Source organism: Strigops habroptila, chromosome 1 (genome assembly GCF_004027225.2).
Source record: "Strigops habroptila isolate Jane chromosome 1, bStrHab1.2.pri, whole genome shotgun sequence".
Taxonomy (NCBI): Eukaryota; Metazoa; Chordata; class Aves; order Psittaciformes; family Psittacidae; genus Strigops; species Strigops habroptila.
In genome coordinates this window covers 143,957,104-143,984,730 of record NC_044277.2, presented here as the reverse complement: position 1 = coordinate 143,984,730, position 27,627 = coordinate 143,957,104, and the positions used below count along the sequence as shown (strand labels likewise).

Genomic DNA, 27,627 nt, shown 5'->3' with positions numbered 1-27,627 from the left:
TTCTCAGTAACTGTTCCATATTTTCCAGGCATATCTCCTTCTGTAACCAAGGATGTGACACCTTGTATACGCAAACATGCTTTATGCTGGGGTGGAAACTTGAGGGTGAGCTCGCTGGGAAAACTGGCACATGAACAGGGAGCTCTTGCATTTGCCAATCAGGCTCGTTTCCAACATCTCTTGAAAATCAGGAAGGAGCAGACTGGAAACCCAAGGTGCCCAGCACCACAGTTACTCTCAATGACTGGCAAACCTGAAGGTATGGGCATATATGGATGGGTTGAACAAAACAGTCTCCTCTGAAAGTACATTTTGTAAAGATAGGGGCATAGAAGGAAGGGAAAAAAACCTGTGCAGAAAATATGCTACAGGAAATAGAACCACTGAGGTTTCCACATGGGTCAAATGATCTCGAAACCACATGAAAGCCTAGTGAGGTAATTGAATGCTTTGCTATAGCACCTAGTGAGGCCAGATTCTTCCCCTATGGAGAAGATGAGACACTGTGGAAAATACATGTAAATAATCATGTAGCATATTTTAATTCTGTATTAATGTAAAGAATATAGAATAAATTTCTGAAATATAGTATATATAGTATCATATACAGTATCACATGTATTACATACATATCTGCAGTCCAAATCAACAATTAAAAATCTTAAACTTGCCCATAATCAATCCTTCCCTGCTTCTTGAGCAAGGAAACATGATGTGTAAACACTGACTCATAAAGAAATTTTGCCACATAAACTGGAACTAAAAGAAGGAATCTGACAGCTTTCTGTGAGTTTAAGAATATTTCTAAGAGACAAATACTCTGTTGCACACAGAATGCTCTAGAAAGTAGTTGCCTTAAATCACTGCTGTGACATCTGTTTGCCCAATATGCAAAGTAAAGCACATGCAAACAGTAATTAATTTCATTAATTTTGTCTCCCTTCTTCTTCTGAACCATCTGCAAACAGATGACAATTTTTGTGAAATGAGAGATTTATTTTGAAGAATTTCTATGCTTACCCCGTTTCTCACTTGTGAGCAATTGCTTGTGACTAAGTGAAGGTTCAAAGTTTGGTGCTAAACAACCTCAACAAAATTCTGACATATTCACATCACAGCAAAATTAAGAGCCCAAAGTGCCCAGAAGCAGTGGTAAGAAGCTCAACATTAACATTTTCACAAGGAAATATCCATTCAAATTCTGTTTCTTTGCAGGTTTTCCAGTGATAACAAACAATAATGTTGTTTAGGATCAAGTTTATCTTTGGTATTTCTCTATTTCCATTAAACTATCACATTTCTAACAGATACTTGGTAGTTTTGAAAATAATTCTATATCCAACCACTTTTCCTCCTTCAAAACTGTCAAATAAAGATTAACACCAAAGAAACTGACACACAGCTATCATCAGTGGCATATGAATGAGGCGGCAGAGATACATGTTCACCAGACCCCAAAGATTTTGGCAAAAGATACTGGTGAAGACAGACACCCTGTGGCTGGCACTGATGTTACTGGAGTGGACCCTTAGGTAACAGGGTTACAGCATGGGGTTTCAGCACAGGGACAACCCTCCAGATTCAGGATGGGATCGAAGCTTGCTGCAAAATATTTCTGCTTCAACTCCAAGTGCTGCTGCTTCATCTAAGATGTGCCAAAATACTTCTTCAGAGGACGGGAGAGCTGACCCTGTTTACTGGCCTGATTCCAGCACAAGCAATTACATTTCTACCATCTCACCAACCCCTGTGGTTCAGGCTGGAACAGTGTTATTTGCTGCTTCCTGCCCTGAGCTGTCGCAGAGCGTTCCTGCGAGCTCTTGAAGAGGTGCCACAGTTCACCTCCAGAGACGGCTGCCTAACAGGAGCAGATGGAGACTTGCTCACATGTGAAACTTCAATTTCGGTGTTAAAAGCAATTGAGAGCTCAGACCTTCACTGCTTATTGTTCCACCAACATCGCTCACTCACCAGCTGAAGAAAATCTGGGTCTAGCCCTTTTTTGTTACTGGAGATGACTAAGTTGTGACAAGCAACTTTATATCCTTACACTTCCATGGCATAACAGCATAGAAGAATAAAATGAAAACATCTATATATATCTGCCAATTTTCTGTTTCCTTCTCTGCCCTTCAAATCAGTTCCCTGAGTGTACAGGAGCAACGAGATTAAATGAAAGAAAATGGTTGATTGCCTATGATTCATACAAGATTCATACATACCTCGAATCCTGTGTTCAGTTCTGGGCCCCTCACTACAAGAGAGACATTGAGGTGCTGGAGCGGGGCCAGAGAAGGGCAACGGAGCTGGTGCAGGGCCTGGAGCACAAGTGTGATGAGGAACGGCTGAGGGACCTGAGGGTTTAGTCTGGAGAAGAGAAGGCTCAGGGGGGACCTTATCGCTCTCTACAGCTGCCTGACAGGAGGTTTCAGTGAGGTGGGGTCGGTCTCTGCTCCCAAGGAACAAGTGACAGGACAAGAGGAAAATGCCTCAAGCTGCACCAGGGGAGGTTTAGACTGGAGATGAGGAACAATTCCTTCCCCAGAGGGTGCTCAGGCACTGGAACAGGCTGCCCAGGGCAGTGCTGGAGTCACCGTCCCTGCAAGTGTTCACACAGTGCGTATACAAGGCCCTCAGTGCCACGGGTTAGTGGTGGCCTTGGCAGTGCTGGGGAATGGTTGGACCTGATGAGCTTAAAGGTCTTTTCCAACCCAGTTGATTCTATGATTCTATGATTCAGTATGCCTGCTCTGAAGTTAAAACTACCCACTAACACATCTGGCCTGAAGAATTCTCCAAAGTAAAATGGAAGAAAAATACTATGATTATCCTGCTGCGCTGGACTACTTTATAGCATATAAAACTACCAGAGTTTTGATAAGAAGCAGCAATGCCTGTTACTGATGGGGTTAGCAGAGGGCTCAGGTATTTTGAGAATGCAAAGGAATGTAGTGTTTTGAAAACATGAGAACTTCAGTAAAGAGTGTAGCTAGCACTCTAAACCCAGATTTTCAAAGGCTGTGCTCTATGTTTGTACTCCAAATAAATGGTAGGAAGTGGCAGTGCTCAGATACCTAAGTATCTTCTCTGAATGTAAGACCAGATTGCATAAATGACCAAAATTCTGCCACAAATAACTGGAGGTGAATAAAAAGATGCCCAGTTAAAACTGAGCTGATAATTCATTCCCTAATTGTTACCATTCTGCCAGATTAATGTGCAATTTCCTTTATATTCAGGAAAATGATGTAGGTGTGGACATTCTTTCATTACTCTGCGAGGTGAATTACAAAGCTATCATTAAAATAATTACCAATGGAAGAAGAAGGAGAATCAATCATCTAATTCAATGTACTTATAACCTGTATATCCTCCTAATGTGGGTGATTTATCTTACTATGATTAAAGAAGTAAGGACACTTAAGTAAAACACGTGCAGTTATCAATAGGCTAGCTATTAAACAACAATTACATACCAGTGAAAAAGAGACACTACCCAGAGAAAAATACTTAGGCAGAGTAAAGTGGTTGTTTTAAGTGATCAGCAGATATTGTCTGAAAACTACACACAAAGAAAAGCAATTGAAAAGCTAAATTATAAATACCAAGTCCATCCTATTGAACAATTGCAACTGGAACTAAGAGGATTTTTGAATAGCTTCTCCATTTCATCATGTTCCTTCTCTGAGCTTCCCAAAACATGTGGTATTTTTGCACGTTGGGTCCGTATAGGTTGCCAATTTTTAAAGATATATTTTCATACATTTATGTAAAGCATAAATGAACTCTATCAACTGTGAAAAGGAGATGGAAGAAAAAGCACTGAAAACCATGTCAAAATCCACATATTAAAAGCAATAAAGAATTCATAGCAGAATAGTCAGTAGTGGGGAATCCTTTGGCCCTAGGAGACAGGTTTCCCTGACCTGTCCCTGAACAGATAGATGAGAAAGACACAAAAGAACAACATTTATCAGTTATTCTGATTTTACCCTCCTAATAAAAACATCCCTCAGGTTCAAACACAGTTTACAGGGTACAAGCTTTCCATATTTCTGATGTGTGCACAGGGACTGACATTTGCAATGAAGTGTTTTAGTGGGTTCCTGCACACTTGGTATCATAAAGAGCTACAAAGAATACTTTGAGCTTACTTGCCCCTGACAAATCACCTGTGCAAAGATTTTTGGTTTCATTGACTTCATTTTCAAGGAAAATAGCAAGAAATTCAAGCTCTTATTATGGGAACAGAAAGAAACCAGCTCTTCTTGAAATGCGGTGACTTCTACAAATGACCGATTATTGTTATCCTTCCCATTACTGCGTTCAATGCTTTTATTATTGTGAACCACATCATTTGAAGCCACTTGTATAAGGCTCTGGACTGCAGGTGGCACCATTATGTCATTATGAAATGAAACATTATTCCTGAGACAAGTAGGCAGAACAGAGGAGTTTAACCTACTTAGTGAAATACTCTATGAATATAAAGAATACAATCTAATACTGGTCATAGACAGGAAAACCAGTTCTCTCTGAGGCAAAGATTAGGGGGTATCATGGGATGCAAACCATCAATGCTAGCTGACGTAAACAGAGCTGTATTATTTATACCAGCTGAGAATGTCTCATTGACCTTCAATGGCCTTTGGATGGGGTCCTCACAAGAAGAGCAGATCTAATGATGAAAAAATCAAGCCATGACATTTTCGGGAATGTTACTAAAGAGACAATATTGCTAACAAAGTACTGATGGAATTGTAGAAGTAGTATATTCCTGTTTTACAAAAGGAACAAGCAGTGTACCAGGAACCCATCCCCCCACAACTACCATCCCCCCAAGAGCTGACCCTATCCTATGTACAGAAAACAAGAAGTTTGTGGTGGAGCTGGCAGGTACATGACACTGGCTTTGCAGAGCTACTTGGAAAAAGAGGGACCTCTAACACCACTTCTTTTGCGCCATGATGTATGTGAAAAACACATTAGGCTCATGTCTTAAATTTAAATCTCCCAACGCTGCACGCTAACCACAGCAGCTCTGCAGTCAGCACAGACTTTACTCCACCTTTCACGTGCACACACAAGAATTTGTGATAACTCTGCTGTATACAGAAGCACTGATTCACCCAGGAGACTTCTGTGGAGCACTCAAAACAGGTACCTCCTGCGGGCAAGGAGACCAGCATGCAAAGGTGTACAGCACACAAAAGCATTCACTTCCACTAGGTGTGCATCAGCATGTCTGCCACTAGCTTCACTGTCTTTCAGGTTTCTTCAGCATCCCTGGGAGGAGTTTCCTGAGTCAGGAATAGCTGTTGATCTCCCTGTAAGGTAGCCCACACCTACCAGTTTGATCAATTATTCCAGAGCTACATAAACTGCCCCAGGGAGACCTCCTTTAGATGTAGGAAAACTACTGTTGCTTAGCACTCAGTCAGTTAATAGTCAAGATATTAAGGTGAGGCTGAGTAGTCAGTGGGGACTCACAAGTGAAAAAATGAAATCCAGGACAGAATCTCTCAGGAAATATAAAAAGAAATAGGTAAATAAGCTTTTATATGAATGGGCCTGAGGGTACTCAATGCTCAGAGAAATATGTATTCCAGACAAGCTAACATTATATAGGATAGAAAGATCTTCAATATTTGTCATACACTGCTTTCTGACTGCCCACAGAGCAGTGTTCGGCTTAATTCCAGTAGTATATAAAGAGCTGGCATGGTTCTTAATGAAGATTCAAATCACTGAAAACAGATCTCACACTGGAAGTGGCTTGCTCATTTTGAAGTCATAATTTCATTTCAGTATTGCACTATGCAAGAATGAGCTGAAATAAACTCTGAAATTCACAGAAAGATGTCAACTTGTTACCCAAAATTAAATTCTCACCATCCTACTGCTGCACCCAGTCAGAAAATGTACATACAGAATGCTTCCTATTCTGAAATGACCTGCAGGTACCTAAGCAGAAGAGACAGTGTCTGGAACACCTAGAATAATTTGGGGCCTGGAGTTAACTTCCGTGCATTGTTTTACTCATTTATTAAAAGGAGGAAACAATATCTGAAGGGGGCTATAAGGATGCTGGAGAGGGACTCTTCATCAGGGACTGTAGCGATAGGACAATGGGTGATGGGTTCAAACTGAAACAGGGGAAGTTCAGGTTGGATCTAAGGCAGAAGTTCTTCCCTGTGAGGGTGCTGAGGCGCTGGCACAGGGTGCCCAGAGAAGCTGTGGCTGCCCCATCCCTGGCAGTGTTCAAAGCCAAGTTGGACAAAGCCTTGGCCGACATGGTTTAGTGTGAGATGTCCCTGCTCATGGCAGGGGGTTGGAACTGGATGATCTTAATGTCCTTCCACCCCCAACTAGTTTATGATTCTATGACAGTCAAGCTGGCTAAGTACTTTTTTGCTGATATGCTAATGAGGGTCTCCAAGAAGGAGCTGTTGCTCCTTTTAAAGAGAATCTTTCTATTAAGCGTTGTTGGTTCCTCATGCTATATCCTCATTCTTGCCTTTAGTCAACAGCCTGGCTATACTGCGTATCAATAAGATCCTGCCTGATACAATTGTCCTCAACAGCATTTGTCAGTAAGAAAATGAGAAAAGAAAATTTTTCTCATGAGAGCATGGGGGAAACTGTTTTTCTCTCCCTGGAGGACTTTGAAGATTCCAGCAGCCTCTCTCTTTCTATATCAGGACAAACCCAAGACTGTTCACATTTTCATTAGGGACTGAGGGAGGGAACAGAAAATAGTGTTTCTGACCTGTGGGTAGGGCACTTTTTGCTTGTACTACCTGCTCCACCATTTTTCCTGCTTTTCAGTGACAGGCTTTATCCACTGAGATAGAAGCCATTCTATGCTTCTACTTGGTGCCTCTCTTATTCTTCTCTGTTGGAGCTGCTTCACTTTGCATAGATCTTTAAAAATTTATTAAGGCAAGGTTTTGAACCTGAGTTTCCCACATCAAAGGAGAGCATTTAAATATCGGGTGATAGCATCAGCCTTTCTCTTGTTCATTCCTCCTAGTGCAATTATACAGTGTGGATCTTCAATAGAAAAGACTGATAAAATCAGCTTGCAATTAGCCAATATATGAATGACTTGTATTCAAATGGCTTTTCCACATCTCTGCCAGCTGTTCTGCACCATGGGCTCTTGGAGCACTAATCTCTCTTTCTCCCTGTCATTGCAAGCAGAATTTCCCATCCTCGCTTAAAATATTTCTCAAGGCCAATTTTTGTCAACATAGGCGCATTTACATGAATTTTCAGATGCAGCTAAATCAACCTCTTCTAGTGAACAATTATCTATGGAAAACATCTACTGATGCTTAGCAGCCAACCTACAACCCCGATGAGTTTCAAGAACAAGTGGCAGTGTGCCCTGGTTCTAACACTGACGTGATCTACACCAAATTATTTACGTATACATTATCATGCTTCCCATTCACTGGCACTAGGGAAAAAATGGACTTAAGGTGCAGAAATTCTTGGCTATGCTGCCTCTGTGATGATGTCCCTGCATTAAACCAGGAATGCATTTGAGACTTGTCCCAGGTATCTACCATTTTAAAGCTTGACCTACTGGAGTCCCGTGACTGTATCTCAACTCACATATGAAACAAGTGAGTCTTTGTACATACCAAAGAGTTTGAAAACCTGAACAGAGGGTAAGCAATAGTATTTAAAAATGTCAAGCTTCTATTTCAGTTGTGCAACTCATTGAGATTTGATTCATTCTTTTGAACAATGGTGCTCCTTTCAGTGGTTTTAACTCTAATCTTTCATTCACTTACACAAAACCCGCTATTTGTTACCACAGCCTACTAGCTGAAGATACAAAATCACATGCAGTTAGCAGAAATGTCTTTTAGTGACGTGCTGTCACTGTGTTAGAAGATCCTGTCTTTCAGAAGTACTGAAAAACACCATAGGAATTCACCAAACACAATTGATCAGCCTCTACCAGGAACAAGGATCCCTGCCTCAATTTTGTTTTAACAAAGTCAGTCAATATAAGAGACACTTTGGTACAGAGAGGGCCTAGATAGATATATCTAGAGAAAATAATAAAGACAAGATATAGAAATAACTTCACAAATCAAATTTTTTCATATCTGAAGGGGGCTACAAGGATGCTGGAGAGGGACTTTTCATTATGGACTGTAGCAACAGGACAAGGGGAAATCGATTTAAACTTGAACAGGGGAATTTCAGGTTAGATATAAGGCGAAGTTCTTCCCTGTGAGGGTGGTGAGGCGCTGGCACAGGTTGCCAAAGGATGTTGTGAATGCCCCATCCCTGGCAGTGTTCAAGGCCAGGCTGGACAGAGCCTTGGGTGACACGGTCTAGTGTGAGGCGTCTCTGCCCATGGCAGGGGGTTGGAACGGATGATATTAAGGTCCTTTCCAACCCAAACCAGTCTGTGATTCTGTGATTTCGATTCTTCCTACTTAAGACCCCTCAAGAGATTTTTCAGGAAGTGCAGAGAACGTACCCCTTTGAAAAGTCCAATCTTCCCAGACTGCCTCAGGTTAGGTGCACAACAATCCTTCTTTCAAAACCTAGCCAAAAATCTCCAGTGTATTCCAGTTAAAAGCACTTGAATCATACTTAGGTCACATGGTTTCAGTTTACTTCCAGTTTAGGGACAAGGCTTGGATATCAAAATGTCTTTCATATTTATTCTCTAGTTCTACATATTCATACTGTTAACAAGGTCATTGGAAATCAAAATGTTAAGGTCCCTTCCAGGCTAAATTATTCTATAACTTGTAATCATCTGGGGGTATCTAGATCTAAAGTATCAGCAGAATGCCACATAATTACTCTAATTTTTATCAGGGGATGGCTCCTGCAACTTAGGGAGGTCTATTATCCAATGCAGACCTAGGCCTGAAGAACACCTGAAGTCTCACACCAGCTCAGAAAGCCTTTCTACAGTTTAAGTCACTCACTGATATGCTTTATGTATGCTATTAATTTAATGGGCATAATAAAATATTTAAGGACTTCTGAGGGGGCTTTGGAAGTAAATGTAACACTAATAAAATCTGTAGGAAAAAAATATGCTTTAGAAGTACTGATATTATGTTGGCTAACCATGATGTGAGCAATGAAACAAAAATGGCTATAAAAATGTTTTACCATTCCTGAATATTCCAAAGTATTATCCTTCTTGGATATGGGATTATCTTCCTTCAGGTATCAGAAAAAAACAACCAACCAATCAAAAACCACAACAAAAGTGATGCTTGAACCTGTGTTTGTAGAAAATCTGAGGTCATGTGTGAACAAGGTCAGATATAAATATTAAAATCAAGTACTTCTTTACAGATTGGGATCCACCACTGATATGTAAAAGCCATTCTCAACACTGACAAATGGATGAAACAAGTAAGCCCCTTTTTGGAAATCATGAAGAAGCAATAGAGACTCCAAATAAAAAGGAGATTCACATCACCTCTCAAAAAACCCCCTTGAAATACAGGAGTCTCACTGCTGTGTCTCTGGTAGATAAGAGATGAGTCAGGATAGCAGAGGAGAAGCTGGGCTAAAAAAATACTGGAAAGCCAAAAACAAAGCAGGAAAATAAGTTTGGCTCAGCAGAAAAAAACTTGAAAGTATGAGCAAAGAAACTGCCTGCTGCTTGACTACTGTGTTCAGAGGAACAGGACCTTGCACATTCTCTGTTAAAAAAGCCCCAACAAACCAAGACTTCATCAGAAATACTCATGAGTTCTGAAACAAACGTCCCTCTCTAAGATGCTTAAGTAGAGCACAGGTCGACAAGAACAGCTTTTCATTAGCTGTAAAATAGAAAGAAAGTAGGAAAAAAGCTAGTGACAATTTTATTTCAGAGCCATTGGGTTTTTTTCAGTTGGGGAAGAGAGGAAGGAGAGAAAATAAGCTGATGGGCTTTTTTTTGCCCAGCTACAACTACCTCTTTTTTATAGATCAAATCACTGAGGTCTGGAACAGGAAAAGGCACTGAAGAATTATTACCAGCATGGCAATGCCACATGAAAAATTGATTCTCAAGGCAGAGAAGCTTTAGGCAGCTTGTTCAGCCTTTAAGAAATCAAAGTGGAATATAAAAGAAGTCAGGTATTAAGCTACTTTTATAAATCCCAAGCACAATTAATTTCAAAATAACAATCTGTTCATGTTCATTGAATTAAAGTATCCTTGCTCAAATATGGTTATGTTTCTCTGTTGTAAGAAATGACAGTAAATGGAACATGCAGTTGCTCCTTGCAGTGCTGCAACATTTATTTTACTAACACTGTCTCCTGTAGATGAAACCAGTACTTTATCACAAAGGCAATGGCAGTGGAACTTCTCAAGTACCATTCCAAACTTACAAAGTAATTTAAGATTCCCAGAATAATCTTAAGACACTTAATTTACAAAACATACGAGGTAGAACATTAAAATGACTGCTTGGTGGTCCCTTTTCATACATGACAGCAGAGAAGTGCAGATCTTGTCTATATGAAATCTATTCCTCTGGAATACACTCCTCTACAAACCATGAGGGGCTTGGAGGAAGCACCTGAACAGAAAGATGCTGACAGTGTACTGCCCATCCCTCAGGAACATCACCCTGAGCTCATCACTATCCAGTCCTCTTGCACAGGAACAGCACTATGTGAGATGCTGTCTTTATTGGAGGCTGCAAAACATAGAATCATAGAACAGTTCAGGTTGGAAAGGACCTTAAAATCACCCAGTTCCAACCCCCTGCCATGGGCAGGGACACCTCACACTAAACCATGTCACCCAAGACTCCGTCCAACCTGGTCTTGAACATTTTACACAAACTTGCCCCGTTTGATCTAAACCAATTAAAAAACCAAACCAAAACACAAAAGAAAACAGAAAAAGCCATAGGCTTTCCGTTCCCAGTTTTAAAATGTTAAGCAAGAGAAGAACATGCATCTATGAAATGCTGTCTTGACTAGCAAAAAAGAAACATATTTGGGGTTGGGGGACTTCTTTTGATGAACAGTCTGTCAAAACCGTCACACATTCAAATTGTTTCAGCTGAACCAAGCAGCAGGTTTTGGTGAAAAAGGTTGGGATGAAAATCCTCAAAAACTTTGGTTTTCCCTTTCTATTTATGCTGGTTTTAGGAGACATATGTTAAGCATAAAGGGATGGATGAAAAGGGGAGCAAACACACTGCTGTCCCAAGGCTTTCCTTCAGCACAGCATCGTGTTGGCATAAATAGGCTATTAACTAACTGCTCTTGTAGGACTGCCATTGTACGACTGTACTGCAGACTTGCACAAGTATTTCTCTCCAGAACATCAAGTGGAAGAACACATTTAAAAATCACTGAAGGATCAGGGTATCACTGCATTTTGTGCAAACTTATAGCAATGCATATCCTGTGAGCAGCATAAATTGATGGACAGAATAAATATGGAAGGTGAAGGAAGGAGATCTTTCTTGGCAGCTATTAACAGAATATTGCTTACAGAATGTGCATCTTTTCATATTCCTCAGTCCTGGCAAACAAATAGGGGAAGCTTTTGGTACTAAAAATATGCCTATGTTTGGCAGAATTCACTGGAATCTGTAGTGTTTGGGGGTGTGAAGGATCACTGCAGCTGCAACTGGGGGACACGTAACCCACATCCGAAATAACACAAGCAGAAGGGATTCCAGTGCCCGCCTCTGCTAATGCTGCACTCCTTGAAACACTAATATTTAACAACAAAACCCCAACAAACCACAGGTAGAGCTCTGCATGCCTTTGAAGATGAAAGAGTGCTTCAAGTAATATCCTGTAGAGAAAACACTTGGTTTTCCCTCAGCTATTTGCCTATAAAGGAATGCTCGCCTATACAAGACTAACAAAGGAGTATCTTTTCCTTGGAATATTTGTCTTCCCCAAACTTCACCTCTACTTCCTAAGCTCCTTTGAATACCCATCCTGTAACTGATCTTGATCTTAAACTCGGTGGCAAGTCTGACTCTATGCGTGCAGCAATGACAGTTACATAGTGGTGATCAGAATGATGTGTTGCTTTCTCTAGGAAGGCAGGAAATTAACAACCAAAGAAATCAGCACAAGAAGCTGTATATAAGACAGATAAGGCCCTTATTTCTGTATCATTAAAGATCGAAGGAAAGAACTCAAATGTCAACAACTTTACAAGTACATGCTTAATGCTCTGAACAGCCAGGAAAATGGGAGCAAGTCAGCCTAGGAAAGCATTCAATGAACATTACATTACCAGGATCCTGTGTTTTACTTTTGCAGGTCACCTTAAAGCTATGTAGTGTTGACGATTTAAAGCTCTTAAGGAGATTAGGGGTTCAAGTGCTGTGAAAAAACACATTTAGGCTACTAAAATCACAATTCTCAATTTCAAAATGTGCACGAGATGATTATAAGTATGAGTTAGTGATTTTTAATTATTTTCTGCAAGTTTTAAATATTCATAAGTCTGCTTGGAGAAGCACACACTGCATTCTGATGAGGAATGCCATTATCTCATACTCTTAACACAGCTTTAGTATAGCACAAGACAAGGTTTCAGGGACAGGACATAAAATAATATTGCAGCAGGCTCAAGTTTCAAATATTCGTAAGTACCACTGGGGGCCGATTCTATCACAGCCTCAATTCTAACCACACATGGGACCTTCTGCTACCCAGCTCTGCCATGCCACTGCTTCACCTCTGCCCTCTCCACAGCTGGTTGGCTTTAATCAGCATGAATTCTTCATTCCCAGATTGGCATGGGAATGGCTAAAGCCAGGCCATGCTTCTGCTTATAGAATTACAGACTGGTTTGGGTTGGAAAGGACCTTAAGATCTTTCAGTTCCAAACCACCTCGCACTAGACCATGTCACCCAAGGCTCTGTCCAACCTGGCCTTGAGCACTGCCAGGGATGGAGCATTCACAACTTCTCTGGGCAACCTGTGCCAGCGCCTCACCACCCTCACAGGGAAGAACTCAAAAGAAAGTGGGAAAGCATGTATGTTTTTTTACCATGCTCAGGACAATTACAAGGTGAAGTCCCAGTGGCTGGACTCTTCCTCACACTGGTTGGGGAGTGGGCACCTGGGCAGGAAGGAGACACCTTCCCCACAGGAATCTCTGCTACATAATCCAGTTGTGTCCTGTTACCTTTCTTTGTGACAGTATCATGAAACATTAAGTGGTAACTTTGAGAACCGCTTGGATAAATACAACTCATCTATTAATAACATTTACCGTCACTCTGCGGCATTATTCCACACAGCCCCCCTTTCCAGACATTTAGTCATCAGATTTTCAGATGTTTTCTAACGAAAATGTGTTTTCCAGGTTGTCAGATTTCCAATGAAATGGATTCATCACAAAACAGAAATAGCTGATATCAAACAGTTGAATGGGACTATTTTGATGAAAATAGTGTAAGCTAATATATACAAGAAAGAAAGACAGCAGAGGGCTGCATGTGTGCAACCAGGGTCAAGGTGAGTATTTGAAGGCGTACACAGAATTCTCTATGCTCTACCACAGCTGCCACAGTATAGCAAAGGACTAGCATCACTTATCTATGTGCTTATATAAAGCAAACTAGCCACACTTCAGCTCTAAATAATCTATTTACCTTTTCCTGAAGTGCTGGAAGAGAAGAAACCTTGTACCATGACGCACAAGCAGCACATACCCTTGCTATGAATACACACAATTTCTTCAATAATGAAATCCTAAGCATTTAGAGCTTTTTCAGATGACAATCAACCCATCAATTTCACCTTGAAAGCTGCAAGCATTTACCATAAGAAAATATTAAATGTACATTGTACCAGTATCCTCTTCCCATTAGATGCAAGTGAATACTTATGAGAAAGACCACATAACATAAGGAAAGGTACATTCATTTTTACTTCACCATATTCTCCCAGTTACTGGCAGTCAACAACTTTAAACTCTCCTAAAGCTGGAGAGAGCATCTGATATATGCTGTTAATAGCCAGCCAATGCAATAATAAATGAATTTGTCTAGCCTAGTATCCTGGCTTCTGCAGTTACTCAAGAGGTCTGACCTGACTCAAGGTCCCATATATACTTCATTTACATTAAAACTGCAAATGATCCTACTCTTCAGATCTCTGAGATACTGTTCTGTAAAATGCTGTGTTATTAATTCAAGAGACGAGTATGACTGACAGAACTTGTTCTGCTGTTGTCATTGCTTAAGAGGTATCACAAACTCCTTGTCTGTCCAACAGTCCTTCTCTACTGCTGAACACTTGTTAAGTATTGGCAAGAGTGTGGAAAAGTGTGTGAGAGACTAAACAGATCTTGCTGGCATCCCTTGAGGTTCCCTAGTATAAAAAAGAAACTGCAATCAGTAAATCCTCGGTAAATCAGTAAATTCTTTCTGAGTTTCTTGAAATAAAATAAATGAGGACACTTACTAGGAACTCCGGGATAGTAATGAGATGGCCAACAGTGTAATAGGCGATTAGCAGAACTGAATACAACTTAGGCAGTTGATATCTACAAACTTGTCTTGTTGACTCCACTATCTCTAGTAACAAGCAACTCTCGATTTCTCATTGTCTGACAGGGACTAGGATGCAGGTGTTGCAAACCAGTTTTATCCTATCACTGAATCCTGCCCAAAGCTCAGAGCTCATCGCGGACAACCCTATGGCAGAACTTCCCCAGCATGTTTTAGCAGCTGTAACACACAAGTAGAACAACTAGCCACAAGCACACTGAAGTCTCTGATCCCAAGAGCCCTGGTTTCTTCTAGTATTGCCACAAGGAAGGCTGTGATCAACTAAATGCTTCTTCTGCAGAATTGTGCAGAGCATAGCTATCGATCACTTTAAAATTCATATGAAGATCATAGAATCATAGAATGGTTTGGGTTGGAAAGGACCTTAAGACCATCCAGTTCCAACCCCCTGCCATGGGCAGGGACACCTCACACTAACATATACACTAAACATGCTTAATTTAGATTTGGTAAGGCAGAGAAAACATTTTTACCACAAAACACAGCTCCATTCACTATATAAGGTGCATATTTATTATACCCATGTGTATACACATGACAAAACATGTATGGTCTGTCGTCTAGCTGGGAGGAAACATATTTTTGGCAAACAGAAAATGCAGATGTAAACTATTTTAACAGAATGTGTGGTACAGGAGACCACTGTGTATAGAAGGGATAAACACAGATTGCCAGAGTAAGAGAAAGTCCACGCTTTCCAAGTGACTCCTATGAACTCAGACATCTTCTAAAATATTAAAGTTTAGACACACTTAACAGCTATTTCTACCCTACTGCTGCATTAATTTATAATTTATAATTAATTATAATTTATAATTAGGCCCCTGAAGATACTTACTGTAATTTTTTGGAACAAATATATTATTTTGCCTTGCATTTGACTCTGCTCTGTTCCCTGAGAATACTCCCTTTTAAAATACACAGATTTTATTATCTGCTCTGCTTAACTATTTTTGCGTGGCACTATGTTAGCATATAAACTACCAAGATAAGATCTATGAGTAGAATGTTGAGCTAAGCTTTCTATTTAAGTAGAAAAAAATATACTACTCATAGCAAAGAATACGTTTATTACAAGATTTAACAATAAGAGAATTTCCATGAGTGTGTAATTTTCAATTTACCCAGTAAAACCAATAAATCTGAGAAGAAATGAAGGGTCCTTAGAAGTTGGTTATATGGTCAGCCAGTGTGAGGCTTTGCTACTTTATGAGTCTCTGAAATGAGATTGTTGGGAAATTGCCTTCACTATTCTTTCCAGACTCAAACCAAAGAAATGAAAAAAGCATATGAAAAACTGGTTACACATTCATTTTCTCTCTTTTTAATATAATGCGACACTGTAAGTCACACAGCAAAATGTCCTGCAGACACAATGGTATGAGACCGATGGATTTTCTTTAAGATATGCAACACTTTAAAATTCAGCCATTATAGGATTCAGCTGCTTTACACGGTTACATCTAAGCCTTAATCCTGATCTGTTTAAGTGAAAGCAGAGCTTTGTTTTATTCTTCTAATTCAAAATGAAAGCACTGGTTTCTAAACTGCTGCACTAAGGAGCTCTGCAGCTAATACTGGGGTCTGTACGGTATTGAGGGCATTATCAACACAATGATCTGAGGTCATTTAATTCATCAGTACCCCCTATGCCCCACCCTCCAGTGTGGAACTGATCCTCATTACCAGGGCTTTCCTTTGTCTCATTTTAAGTGGTCCCAGGGATAGGATTTAGTACTTTATCAGCTATTACCCTGCAAAGGAACCAGAGACCTCTGATTTGGATTATAGTCAGCAACACTTCTAGGTCCCTCTGTTTCATTTTGGGGGATTAAAACTCACTTTCAAAGACAGCTCGAGAGGTGAGAGAGCTTCCAAACATTCCTCATACTGATGACTTGCCTATGCAAGTCTGTGAAAGGCTGTGAAAGGCTGTATTTGTTTTGGGATGGAACCACGGAGGCAGTAAACAACTGGAAGAAAGTTCACAATAAAGGCAATGTACGGATTATTTGGAGGCAATCCTCTCACTTTGCAAAAGAGAAACGGAGAAAACACTCCCCAGATCCCCTAAGCCAGACAACCAAATTCACACACAATATTTCCACTTGCTTGTTGTCCTCTCCTTGCCCTTACTTCACACAATGAATCCTTCTTGCAGTGTCAGGGGGAGAGTTTCTTCATTTCTGCCCCAGTGTTTTTGGAACCGGGGAGCTCTGATAAGGAATAGAAAGTAAAAATCTCTTTTTACAAGGCAAACAACTGAATTCAATCTTTCAGAGTCACCCAATGGATGGGGGAAGATGCCCACCCCTCCCCTACCCCCACCCATTTTATCATGTATACCAGCTTTTCAGCCTTCTACCACCATCTTTACCAGCAGCCCAGTCCCTTGGGTATGTGAATGATAGCTCTTTTCTTTTAACCACTGTTTATCCCTTGTGCAATCCACTTGCACCCCTAATTGTTGTGACAACACTTGTCATTTGACAGCTCTTTCATCTTCAAAGCATCTCACAAACATCAATTAACTCAAATATAGATTAATTAATCTGACAGTTAATTTGCTATAGATCCAGCAGTTACAATAAGGGAGAACAAACTTGTGTCTATTAAAGTCATCAGAATGAGTTCCCTTGACTCTAACAAAACTGGCATCAAGCTCATTTACTGAGCCTATTTCTCTCTCCTAAATCTTCAATGCAGTCTGGTATTTTCTTCCCCAGTGTCTTCAACTGCTTTATCAAGAACAGAGCCAAGGAAAGAGGAGAGGTAAAAAGGAATCTGTGAGCTGAGATCACACACACCAGGAGTTAATCAGTTTTGTTTTAAGGGTGATCTTAAATCTTGCAACCCACCTGCAAGTTTATGAAGATTGATCGGATCAGTCCTTGACCTGCTCAGATAAATCAGGGTTCCAAACAAACTGCTGCGATTAATCAATTCAGGAGGCACAATAAGTCAATTGCTAAATTAGAGATTAACCCAAACTGGCAAAACTGGGTGAGTAGTTGCAGCAAATTCCCCACAATCACAGTAGACCTTGTGAAGTAGGCCACTTGAGCTTTTAATGATCAGTGTAGTGCCTGCAACCACAGGCACAGAGAGAACAAGGGGAATATGAAGGAAAAAAGAAGAGAAACATTTAAGAATTGTAGTATTCTAATTAAGAATTGTAGTATTCTAATTAATCATTTATAGGAAAAGTAGGTCCAATGGTATTTATGCAAGGAGGTCTGTCGTGGTTTAAGCCCAGCCAGCAGCTAAGTACCATGCAGCTGCTTGCTCACTGCCCCGGTAGGATGGGAGGAGAATCGGGCAAGTATAAAACCCACAGGTTGAGATAAGAACAGTTTAATAATTGAAATAAAGTAAAATATAGTAATAATAACAACAATGATAATGATAGGGAGAAGACAGAGACGAATAAAACTCAATAAACACATGTGATGCACAATGCAATTGCTCACCCCCCGCTGACCGATATCCAGCCCGTACCCAAGCAGTGGGCAGTGGCTCCCAGCCAACTCCCCCACAGTTTATATTCTGAGCATGATGCTCTGTGGTATGGAACATCCCTCTGGGAGTTCAGCTCAGCTGTCCTGGCTATGTTCCCTCCTAGGTTCTTATGCCCCTCCTCACTGGCAGAGCATAGGAAACTGAAAAGTCCTTGATGTTGAGTAAGCACTACTTAATAACAACTAAAACATCGGTGTGTTACCAGCATTGTTCTCATACTAAACCCAAAACACAGCACTTCACCAGCTACTGAGAAAAAATTAACTCTATCCCAGGTGAAACCAAGACAAGGTTTCAGAAACTGGCTTTCACAGTGTGTCATTCACTTTAATTTTATAATAATCCTCAAAATAATGTATCATCCTCTCAGAATGCTGTTTTAAAACTCCTACTCTGGTTATGCAGTATGCACTTACAAATATTTCTATTTGCTTATTAAATATACACCGCATCCCAATATTTAAGCCTATTTTTTTTATGTGTGTCTTTTGGCCACCAAAAAGGAGCTTTTAATTATATGAAATTATCAGCTGCACGGTCAGCTTTACAAGCACTTCTCTGGAAACTCACAACATGATAACATCCTTAAAATGAGTAAGAAATTCTATTCCGATGATAAAGGAAGATCTGCAACCTCCAAGAGTGAGGCAATTATTCTAAAGATTCCAGGAAAATGCCCTGACCTAATGAAAAAGAAATGACTTCCTAAAAAAGTCAATTGAAGGCATCTTTTGATTCCTGTGAAAGACATGTAAAGGTTGAGTCCCCCTTTCTTATTGTTGAAGACTTTCCACAAGAAGGACTCCATATGCAAATACCTCTTCAGCAACGTCAGGGTAAGCAAGCAGAGAATGATTGGCTCCACTGGCATTCATTTGGAGAGTAAATTGAAGGGGAGAATGTAAAACTGTGTAGTTAATCAGGTATGACTGAAATCACCCAATCAAATAATAACCAGCAGGTCTAGCCTATGCTGTGATTCATTCTTGGCGCCCATCTCTCTCTACATGGAAATAAAAGCCCAAAGAAAACAGCAACAACAAAGGAGTCTTCTCTTATGGAACAGTGTGAAATTCTTTAGTTCATGCTTTTCTAATCATCATTTGACACTGCTTGAATTGCCCTTTGTGCCACATGCTTTTTTCAGTCCTGCACAAATTATTGCTGTTGACCATAAACCGTATCTTTCCGCATTAGTGCTTCTAGAGACAAGCACTCTATGAGAGCAAAACTGTGCAAGAATAAAAGCACTAATAGATTTGTCTGAATGCATTACTTATTGCTTGCCTCTTAAGCTTTATTTGGCCCTCTTCGCTGGTTCTGCTCAGTTACTTTCACCACTGGCTTTCAGAGATACTAAGGGTTTATTGAAGGATTACGGTTTATAAACTGTAGACTTGTAGTCACGTATTAAAGGTCACTGAAAGCTTATTGATTTAGAGAAAACTGCAGTAATAACTCAGAGAGCATAAAAAAGCCCCACCGCTATTTGCTTTTCCTCAACTCAGAATAGAACAGCCAATACACTTACAGACCTTTCCTCTAATGATCCATCATTTTGTATGAAAGATTCAACACTTTGAAGAAATCAGAAGGAAACAGAAGGTTACAAGTATTTGAGGAAGAACCAACCTTCTATCTCCCACAATGCCATAAGAGACCCTGGGGAAGAGATTATTCAATTAATAATAATTTTCTAATTTTAATTAATGAAATGAAAATAAAGTGATTGCCTCTTTCCATCCAGCACAACATCAAAATCTTTCTTGTAGGCTGTTGAGCTTCTTCTATTAATATTGTAAGCAAGGATCACATTATATACCAGTATAAACAAGGCAGAACAGGCACTGCATAGATTATCAATTCAAAGAGCAGATCTCTCAAGAAGACCTTGTTAACAATGATCTAGCACAAAAACATAGAAAACTCACAGCCTGTGAAAATTAACATTGGAAAGGCCAATGTATTACAAAGGTCTTACTATGGAAATGAATTAAAAATCACATCCTGAATGCATCTCACTAGCACTAGCATGTTGTAGATATACTGGGGCCTACAAGTATATGCAGATAGACCCCTCAGCAGAAAACCAAACATATAATTTGTGTGCTAAGACACAGCTACTCCACCAGATGGGATGGACAGAGCCAAGGAAGTCAACTGGACATAAGAGAGATTGGGGAAGAATGCCAGAACCAGGTTTTAACCTCATTAGAAGTGCACAGGAAGAGCCAACCTTCTAATGGTTACCCAAAGGTAACAGTAATGTCCCAGGGCTTCGTGCTGCAAAAAGCCATTCATGTACACAGAGGACTTATGACCTGATGTATGTAATAGTACAGCTGTGTGTCCCATTCATTACTGTACATGCATAAATGTCACCAGGATCAGGACCATCACCTGTAATCTGGGCTAGGCGGGGACGAAACAATAAATAAACTGACCACAATGATACAGATTGATGCAGAAAAATACTTAATGGATATTCTTCTTAAGGACAGATATGACACATGCTTCCCCTCTCCTTGCAGTGTATTACTTTACCTGTAGCAATGTCTTCCTTCCAGTTTTGGGTTTTTTTTGTCTCTTTTCCTGATGAACAGAATTTCTTCCAGTGAGGTTCTCTGTACACCCTCAGCAGAAGATATTCTTACTTTATGCCACATGCACAATTTGGCTTGTGCTTCTACAGCACCTTGTTGGGTGTTTATTTCCCAAGTATTACAATATCTAATACCAAAACAGAAAGAGGTGAGTTTTCAGTGTAGACTAGAAAAAAAGGAAACCTAGAAAAATGTTCCTCTAGAAAAAGAGGAAGCCTGCAACTATTAGAAAGGATGGAGAGCAGATAATCCCCTGCCAGAAGATACTCACAATGCAAGCCTGTATTTCAGACAAACCTTTCACAGCAACATACCTCTCATGCTGAAACCTAACTTGAATGCCAAAGTTCCACAATTTACAGGACATTCTTCTCGGAAGGATTATATTCCTTGCTCAGATTTGCCAGTAATGACCATTGTGGACTGAACCTCTTTACATATTAGAAAAGCAATGCACTGCTTTTGGATCAAAGAGGTACTTTGTTCACTTCAACGCATACACAAATTGTCTGTACCGTTGGCATTAAATGAAGTTATGACTGGCACTGAAGTGTGACCAGACTTCTCAGATGGTTTCAATGTCTGGGAAGAAAAGCTCAGCAGGTTCATAAATCTAATCTATCTTTTTCATAATACAACCTAGAGCAGCAATAATTGCAATAAAGTTTTACAAGGCGTCCTGAGAGGAATAAAAAGATAACTGCTCTCTGCACCACAGCTAAACGAAGCAAAATTAGTTGGGTTTTTTTTTAAAGCCCATGAGGAATTCAAATCAACAGAAATTTGTAAAGGATGCTGGCAAAAGACTTCTGAGGCAGACCCTAATTATTGGTTGCTTTGATTTTAGTGACCCTGCTTATCTTATCTTTCTAAGCAGACATTTTGAACAGAAAGTTTCAAATGCCCAGACAGTGTAAAGCTGCTTTGGGTGCAAGACTTATAAACAGCAAACTTCTGTAAGTTAAACTGAGTTGTTTTACTGTCTTTTTGCCATGTTAATCCCCATTTTTCATAACACAAATCAGACCACTAAGCTCGGTACACGTGATTTCAGTGGCAGAGATGAAAAGCCAAGTCTTCAGAACTCCAAATAGCCTACAGAGGTGAGCCAAAGGTAGTGACAGTTGCAATGTGTCAGCTGTTAAGAACTCTCTCTATTTGCAGAATGTCCATGAGCTGACATTTCCCTCCGAGCACTTCTGGTGCCTTTTGAAGCCTTACCTTAGACTGTGCCTTCCAGAGTATGTAAACGAGAAGCAGCAAGTACAGGTACAAAACTACCCAGCCTCACGCAATTACTGTTTACAGTGATCAAGCAATCCCAGTGAGGAGCTGATGCTCAGTAAGGCTGCTGGAATACACTGTATCTCCCCCCACAAAATACAGCAAAGGGAATTCTTCAGCACTTAGCAGTAACATATTGCTATATACTTTATGAAGCGAAACAAAACAACTAAAATCAAATGTTCCAAAATATGGTAGGGTGAAGACTGGAATGCTCAGTCAATGTAAATGAAGTATAAACATTTATACAGTGCTAAACCCACCACAGACACTTCACCTCTCTAATTCTTGTCATTTCTACTCTTCTGTCCTTGCTGCCATCAAATTCCTAAGTTATAGTCCCTATAGAAAGCAAACAGGATAGTCATCTGACAAGTACTATACGCTATCTGTCAAACACAACTGATTTTGCAGGCTGCTCTACCATAGCAGCCTTATCTTACACCCACCAAAAGGTATAAAGGGCCTGAATTTTAAAGAAGCTTCAAATGTTTTTCTTCTTTGACAGCCATAATTAATTTAAAACTATTTCTGCATTCATGAATGATCAAATCTTACTACTTTTAGCTTTCCTGCAAGAGCCTGAACTGCAGCCTCAGGCAAATTCTCGCATACTGAAATCAAACACTTGTGTACACAAATAAAAACATGCATTCTTCAAAAAAAAAAAAAAAAAAAAAAAGAGAGAAAAACAAGATCCTGCAGAACCAAGACTACTTTGAAAACTGTCAATAGGTTCATAAGATTCATCTTGCCCTGGTTCTCTTCTTCACCCATTCCTGCACTAACTTTCCCCTTTTCTTCTCTACAAGCAGTCCTAAAGGACTATTTTTGTTCTTATTCACTTCTCCCTCTTTAGCCTCTCTTTTGGCAGTATCATCTGCAAACAAATATAACTACTCTCTCTGCTAATAGCCCAAAGACCCCCTTTATTCCCAGACCCATCTTCTTCTGCCCAAGCTGAAATCTCAGCCTTTCTCATACCTTCTTGCCTCAATTTCAAGGAGACTGAAGCATGTTTCTCCCTCCAGAACCACATTTCTCTACTGTGGACTTGCCACTTGCTCTGACATTCTAGGCTTCACATGCTGTTTACACATCTCTTCCTAGGTTTTCTCATCTAAGTGATTTAAAGGCCACATACGCACAATGTGGTAATGGCAGTGCTGTGCTAATTCTGCTTTTCATTTGGGCAGCAGCAATCTGATCCATCTCTTGTCTCAGACTTATATAGTTGCATTACTATGGGATGTTACCCATTTCAATTTAAGCTACCTCAAAAAGCAGATCTATGAGGGCAGGCACAACTGATTGCTCTAACTTACTGTCAGATATAAGGTGGACTAGGTGATCTGGGACCCTGGGCAAAGGAAGAAGCAGGGTGCAAGGGTGCAACCTTCCGCATCTAGTTGTATAAGGTACACTTTCAGACAGGCTGTGTAACACAGACAATCTGTCACATTACATCTCTTCCTCAGCCTCTCAGCATCTCACATTTTGACTATACCATATTCTCCAGCATTGCTCTGTACAGTTCTGCTCCCTTTCACCTTTGCAGAATAACTATATTGCTTATAGAACACAGAGTCATTTGCCTGCCTTCTGTTCTTCAGGCAATAAACTTACAGATATTTAATCTACCCAGGATATTTATAAAATTGCAACCTCCCAAGATAACAAACTCATTATCCTGACACTTCACATTACTGTCATCCTACACATGCTACAATAAATAACTCCCCTACGTTTCTTCATTTGCATTAGAAACCCTCTTTAGCCAATACTGTTAATTTTGCTTGCAGTTTAAAATGGAGGCTGTTCTTTCCCTACACGTCATTCTTTATTTCATCTGCTACAGCTCTGTTTCAATCCCATTGGACATGCCAAACACAACTGGTTTGACCATTTAATAACTAAGGGGTAGAATCATAGAATGGTTTGGGTTGGAAAGGACCTGGAGATCATCCAGTTCCAACCCCCTGCCATGCGCAGGGACACCTCACACTAGACCGTGTCACCCAAGGCTCTGTCCAGCCTGGCCTTGAACACTGCCAGGGATGGGGCAGCCACAGCTTCTCTGAGCACCCTGTGCCAGCACCTCAGCACCCTCACAGGGAAGAACTTCTGCCTAAGATCTAACCTGAACTTCCCCTGTTTCAGTTTGAACCCATCACCCCTTGTCCTATCGCTACGGTCCCTGATGAAGAGTCCCTCTCCAGCATCCTTGCAGCCCCCTTCAGACACTGGAAGCTGCTCTGAGGTCTCCACGCAGCTTCTCTTCTCCAGGCTCAACAGCCCCAATGTTCTCAGCCTGTCTTCACACGGGAGGTGCTCCAGCCCCTGATCATCCTCGTGGCCTCCTCTGGGCTTGCTCCAACAGCTCCATGTCCTTCTTCTGTTGAGGACACCAGAACTGCACACAGTACTCCAAGTGAGGTCTCACAAGAGCAGAGTAGTAGATGGACATATCTTTCAGGACTGCTTCCCCACACCACCTGAGGTGCTGAGCTTCCTTCCAGCATCTCAGATGAACCTGTCACAACCACTCTGCTCTGGCCTCTTAAGTATCCTGTGCTCCATCTACTTCATCCTTCACTTTTCCTTGCCACATCTCTCATTGTTTTCTCAAACTTCCTCATTCTTTTGGTATTTCTTTTGCCCTTGGACTCATCTCAGTGCCACAACAGTGCCACAAGGGGCATAAACAATATATAAAAACAACCATTCATACTGGTCTCTTCCTTGTGCATCCCCAATACCATACAAACATATAGAAACAAACACTGCCAGTACCACTGTTATCCCATAACAAAACTGCTGATTATTGAAGTTATAAAACACAACCAGCATGACCAGTATAAATTCAAGTATTCATAAGACTCCTTTCCACCTTTTCCACCCTTTTGTGCCATACATGTACACACCCGCCATTTTATTTTCTTCTGTCTGCACAGCACATCCTGCAGTATACAATGAGTGAAAAATGACAATGCTGCTTCTGCAGGGTTGTGCAGCTCTAATGATGAAAGAAGAAAGGTTTACAGCAACAAAGAAAAAACATTACTAGACAATTTGGTATGGTAAGAAGAAGGAAAAAAGACATATTTTTGGATCCAATGTCCTGTACATCAGGTCCAAGAGACTGAAAAGCCACTGGGAACAGTGCCATTCCTTTAATACATTTTTATTTAGTATTAACCTCAATCCTGATTAGAAGATATGAACAACTGGATTCAGCCATGATTTAACACCCATTAGTGACAAGAAGATGAAGTTTTCTGCACCAAGCTCCAAGTCCCCAGCCATCAGTGTTCTGCTGACTGTGCCATGTGCCGCAGTGACACTGTCACTGCTATGCCACGTACCTTTTTGTGGCCACCCTATTTTTCAAATATAATAACAGACTCCTAATTGAGTGTGTTTTTTTACAGAGAGTCTCCAGCCATAAAAGTGAGGAAATAGTATTTAAAATGGTGGCAGGGCTTCCACTTCCCTTGAATTTACTTCCACCAGTTAAATGATGCTGGGTTCAAATCATCCAACTGATTGGCAAAACCAGCTCCATCATTTTTTACTGTAAGAAGTCTAGAGCATAATCTATTGATTACGGTAGATTCCCACTTCTCTGCATCCTTAATTTGATTGTGTAATCATAAGGCAGCTGTGTGATCATCTTTCCCATCAAAGAAGAGGACAGAGCAGAGTAGCAATCTTCAAGTGAAAAAGGGAGACAAAGTTCTGCTTTCTATGAGTAAAACAATTCAAAAAGTAGGAATGACTTCTGACCTTTAGCCTGCGGTCCTGGTCTCCACTGCACAGAGAATTAACAGACACTTTAAAGGTCTTCCAAGCTGGATTTAAGTTATTCATCACAACCTGTGAGTGAAAAGAAAGGAAGGGAACCCTTAGCATTCGCACATCTCCAAACAGAATGCTAACAAGAGCATTTTCAATACAGTACTGTTTTCAATACAGTACATTCATCAAAAAGAGAAGAAAGCAGAGCTCAGCTGGAGGTTTGCAGAAAAAACATGCATGGGATATGTGCCCTTGAGCTACCTGCAGTTTGCAACATTCCTCCTCAGGAAAGCCCCAGAAAGGAGCATGGGTGGGAAATGGGACCTGTACACAGATCATGCTACAGAGATTGCCCCAGTACTGCTATGCTTCAGGGGGAGCATAATTCACAAGGGAAAGGTTGTAGAATACATCACTGAACTGGAAGCCATGGAAGAGATGCAGGACTGGTCAATGGGGATGAGCAGCATCGATTTACACACACATGGGCTGCCTTGCTAGTAAGACTTTATGGGATCCATAACAGACAGGCTCATAATCCCAAATACGGCTCCAGCCTGTACCCCTAAATGCTGCTTTGAAGACAGTGCCAGTTAATACCACGGAAGCAATAATGGCACTGGGACACAGGAAACAAATGTAAGCACCCAGATTTACAAACCTCTTAACACCAGCATCCTGGGAGGAGGTAGAGAAAATGCACTATAGTATTAATAGCAAAAATATGATCCTGTCCATAGTACCATCAGTTGGCTTCAGTACCATCTTCCCTTACTCTCATGGGCATAAGTCAACACCTCATACCCATTAGTCAATAATTACATGAGAGAGAGAAGTGTTCTGAAATGTGGGTGATTGTAATGCCCTTTGTGACATGAGGAGCATAAACTATTCCTTCTGACAGCCCACCTGTGTCCTTGGAATGTAAATCCAACCCTATTCCTTACCTCAGTTCTGTGAACGAGTTGTTGGGTTGCATCATCATTCACCCGGAAAATCTCCAGAAAAGGATCAGATTTGCTGAAAAAGTCCTACAACAAAATACAAGACAGGTTACTCTTGAGACTTGATTTTCCTTGAGCTTTTCAGGCACACTGTGCTGGTGCGTCCCTGCCTGCTAATTAAAAAGGACAGCCAGCATGGCTTTAGTGAGACCTCTGGGTGTCTCTCAGCAATATTTCATTCTTGTCCTTGTTCCGCCAGGATTTCCATGGCACTGCTGTTGTTCTCAGTTTAGCTATGCAGAATTGGCAGGGAGAACTGTAAAATGTCATTTTACAGCCTTTTCCCTTCTTACACCGAGTCCAGACCCCTGAGCTCCAGCTCCTTCATCCATCTAGCTTGTTCCTTTCTGTCTCCATACCTGTTTGGTCTTTTGACATCAGTTTTATCATGCAAGGCCCTTTGAAGCATATTCTACAGTGGGTGCTATTTGCCCAACCTCTCAAAACAGAGGTTAATTGGCCAAGATGTGCTGCTACCAACTAACACAAGTACTGGCAAGATGGATTAGAGGTTAGAGAAGCAAGTCCTCTTTAGGATGTGATAACAGGGCCCATGTTAAGATGACAAAGAGAGCAGGGGAATACAGAAAATTACTTGACATCTCTTAAGTACCAGCAAATCTCTGACAGACATACTCACTGCACTGCAGAATGCCTTTTCCTAGTCTTGCATCCAGCTAACAACCCTGAGCATTCTTACACAAACCTCAGTTAAGTTGCTTTCTGTTTAAGTCTGGCCACAGCATCTTTTGTTTCAACATCTCATTTCTTGTTGCCATGCTGGCTGGGGGTGGAAGTGTAGCTGGATGTTAGCCCTCCATAGCTGGAGGGGGAAAGCTAGCCAACTCAGATTTCTAACAGCACAATGCTGCAAAA

At 40.7% G+C, this 27,627-nt stretch overlaps 1 protein-coding gene across 4 annotated transcripts in view; it reads right to left on the bottom strand.

Moving 5' to 3' along the window:
- Positions 1 to 27,627, bottom strand: part of CPNE4 (copine 4) — a 258,007-nt gene that overhangs the window by 61,673 nt on the left and 168,707 nt on the right. For all 4 annotated transcript variants that reach the window (XM_030491563.1, XM_030491588.1, XM_030491570.2 and 1 more), the window contains 2 exons: positions 26,695 to 26,778; positions 25,736 to 25,825 (listed from right to left, as the gene is read on the bottom strand). In XM_030491563.1, coding sequence (XP_030347423.1) covers positions 25,736 to 25,825; positions 26,695 to 26,778 — 174 coding nt within the window. The remainder of the gene's footprint in view (positions 1 to 25,735; positions 25,826 to 26,694; positions 26,779 to 27,627) is intronic.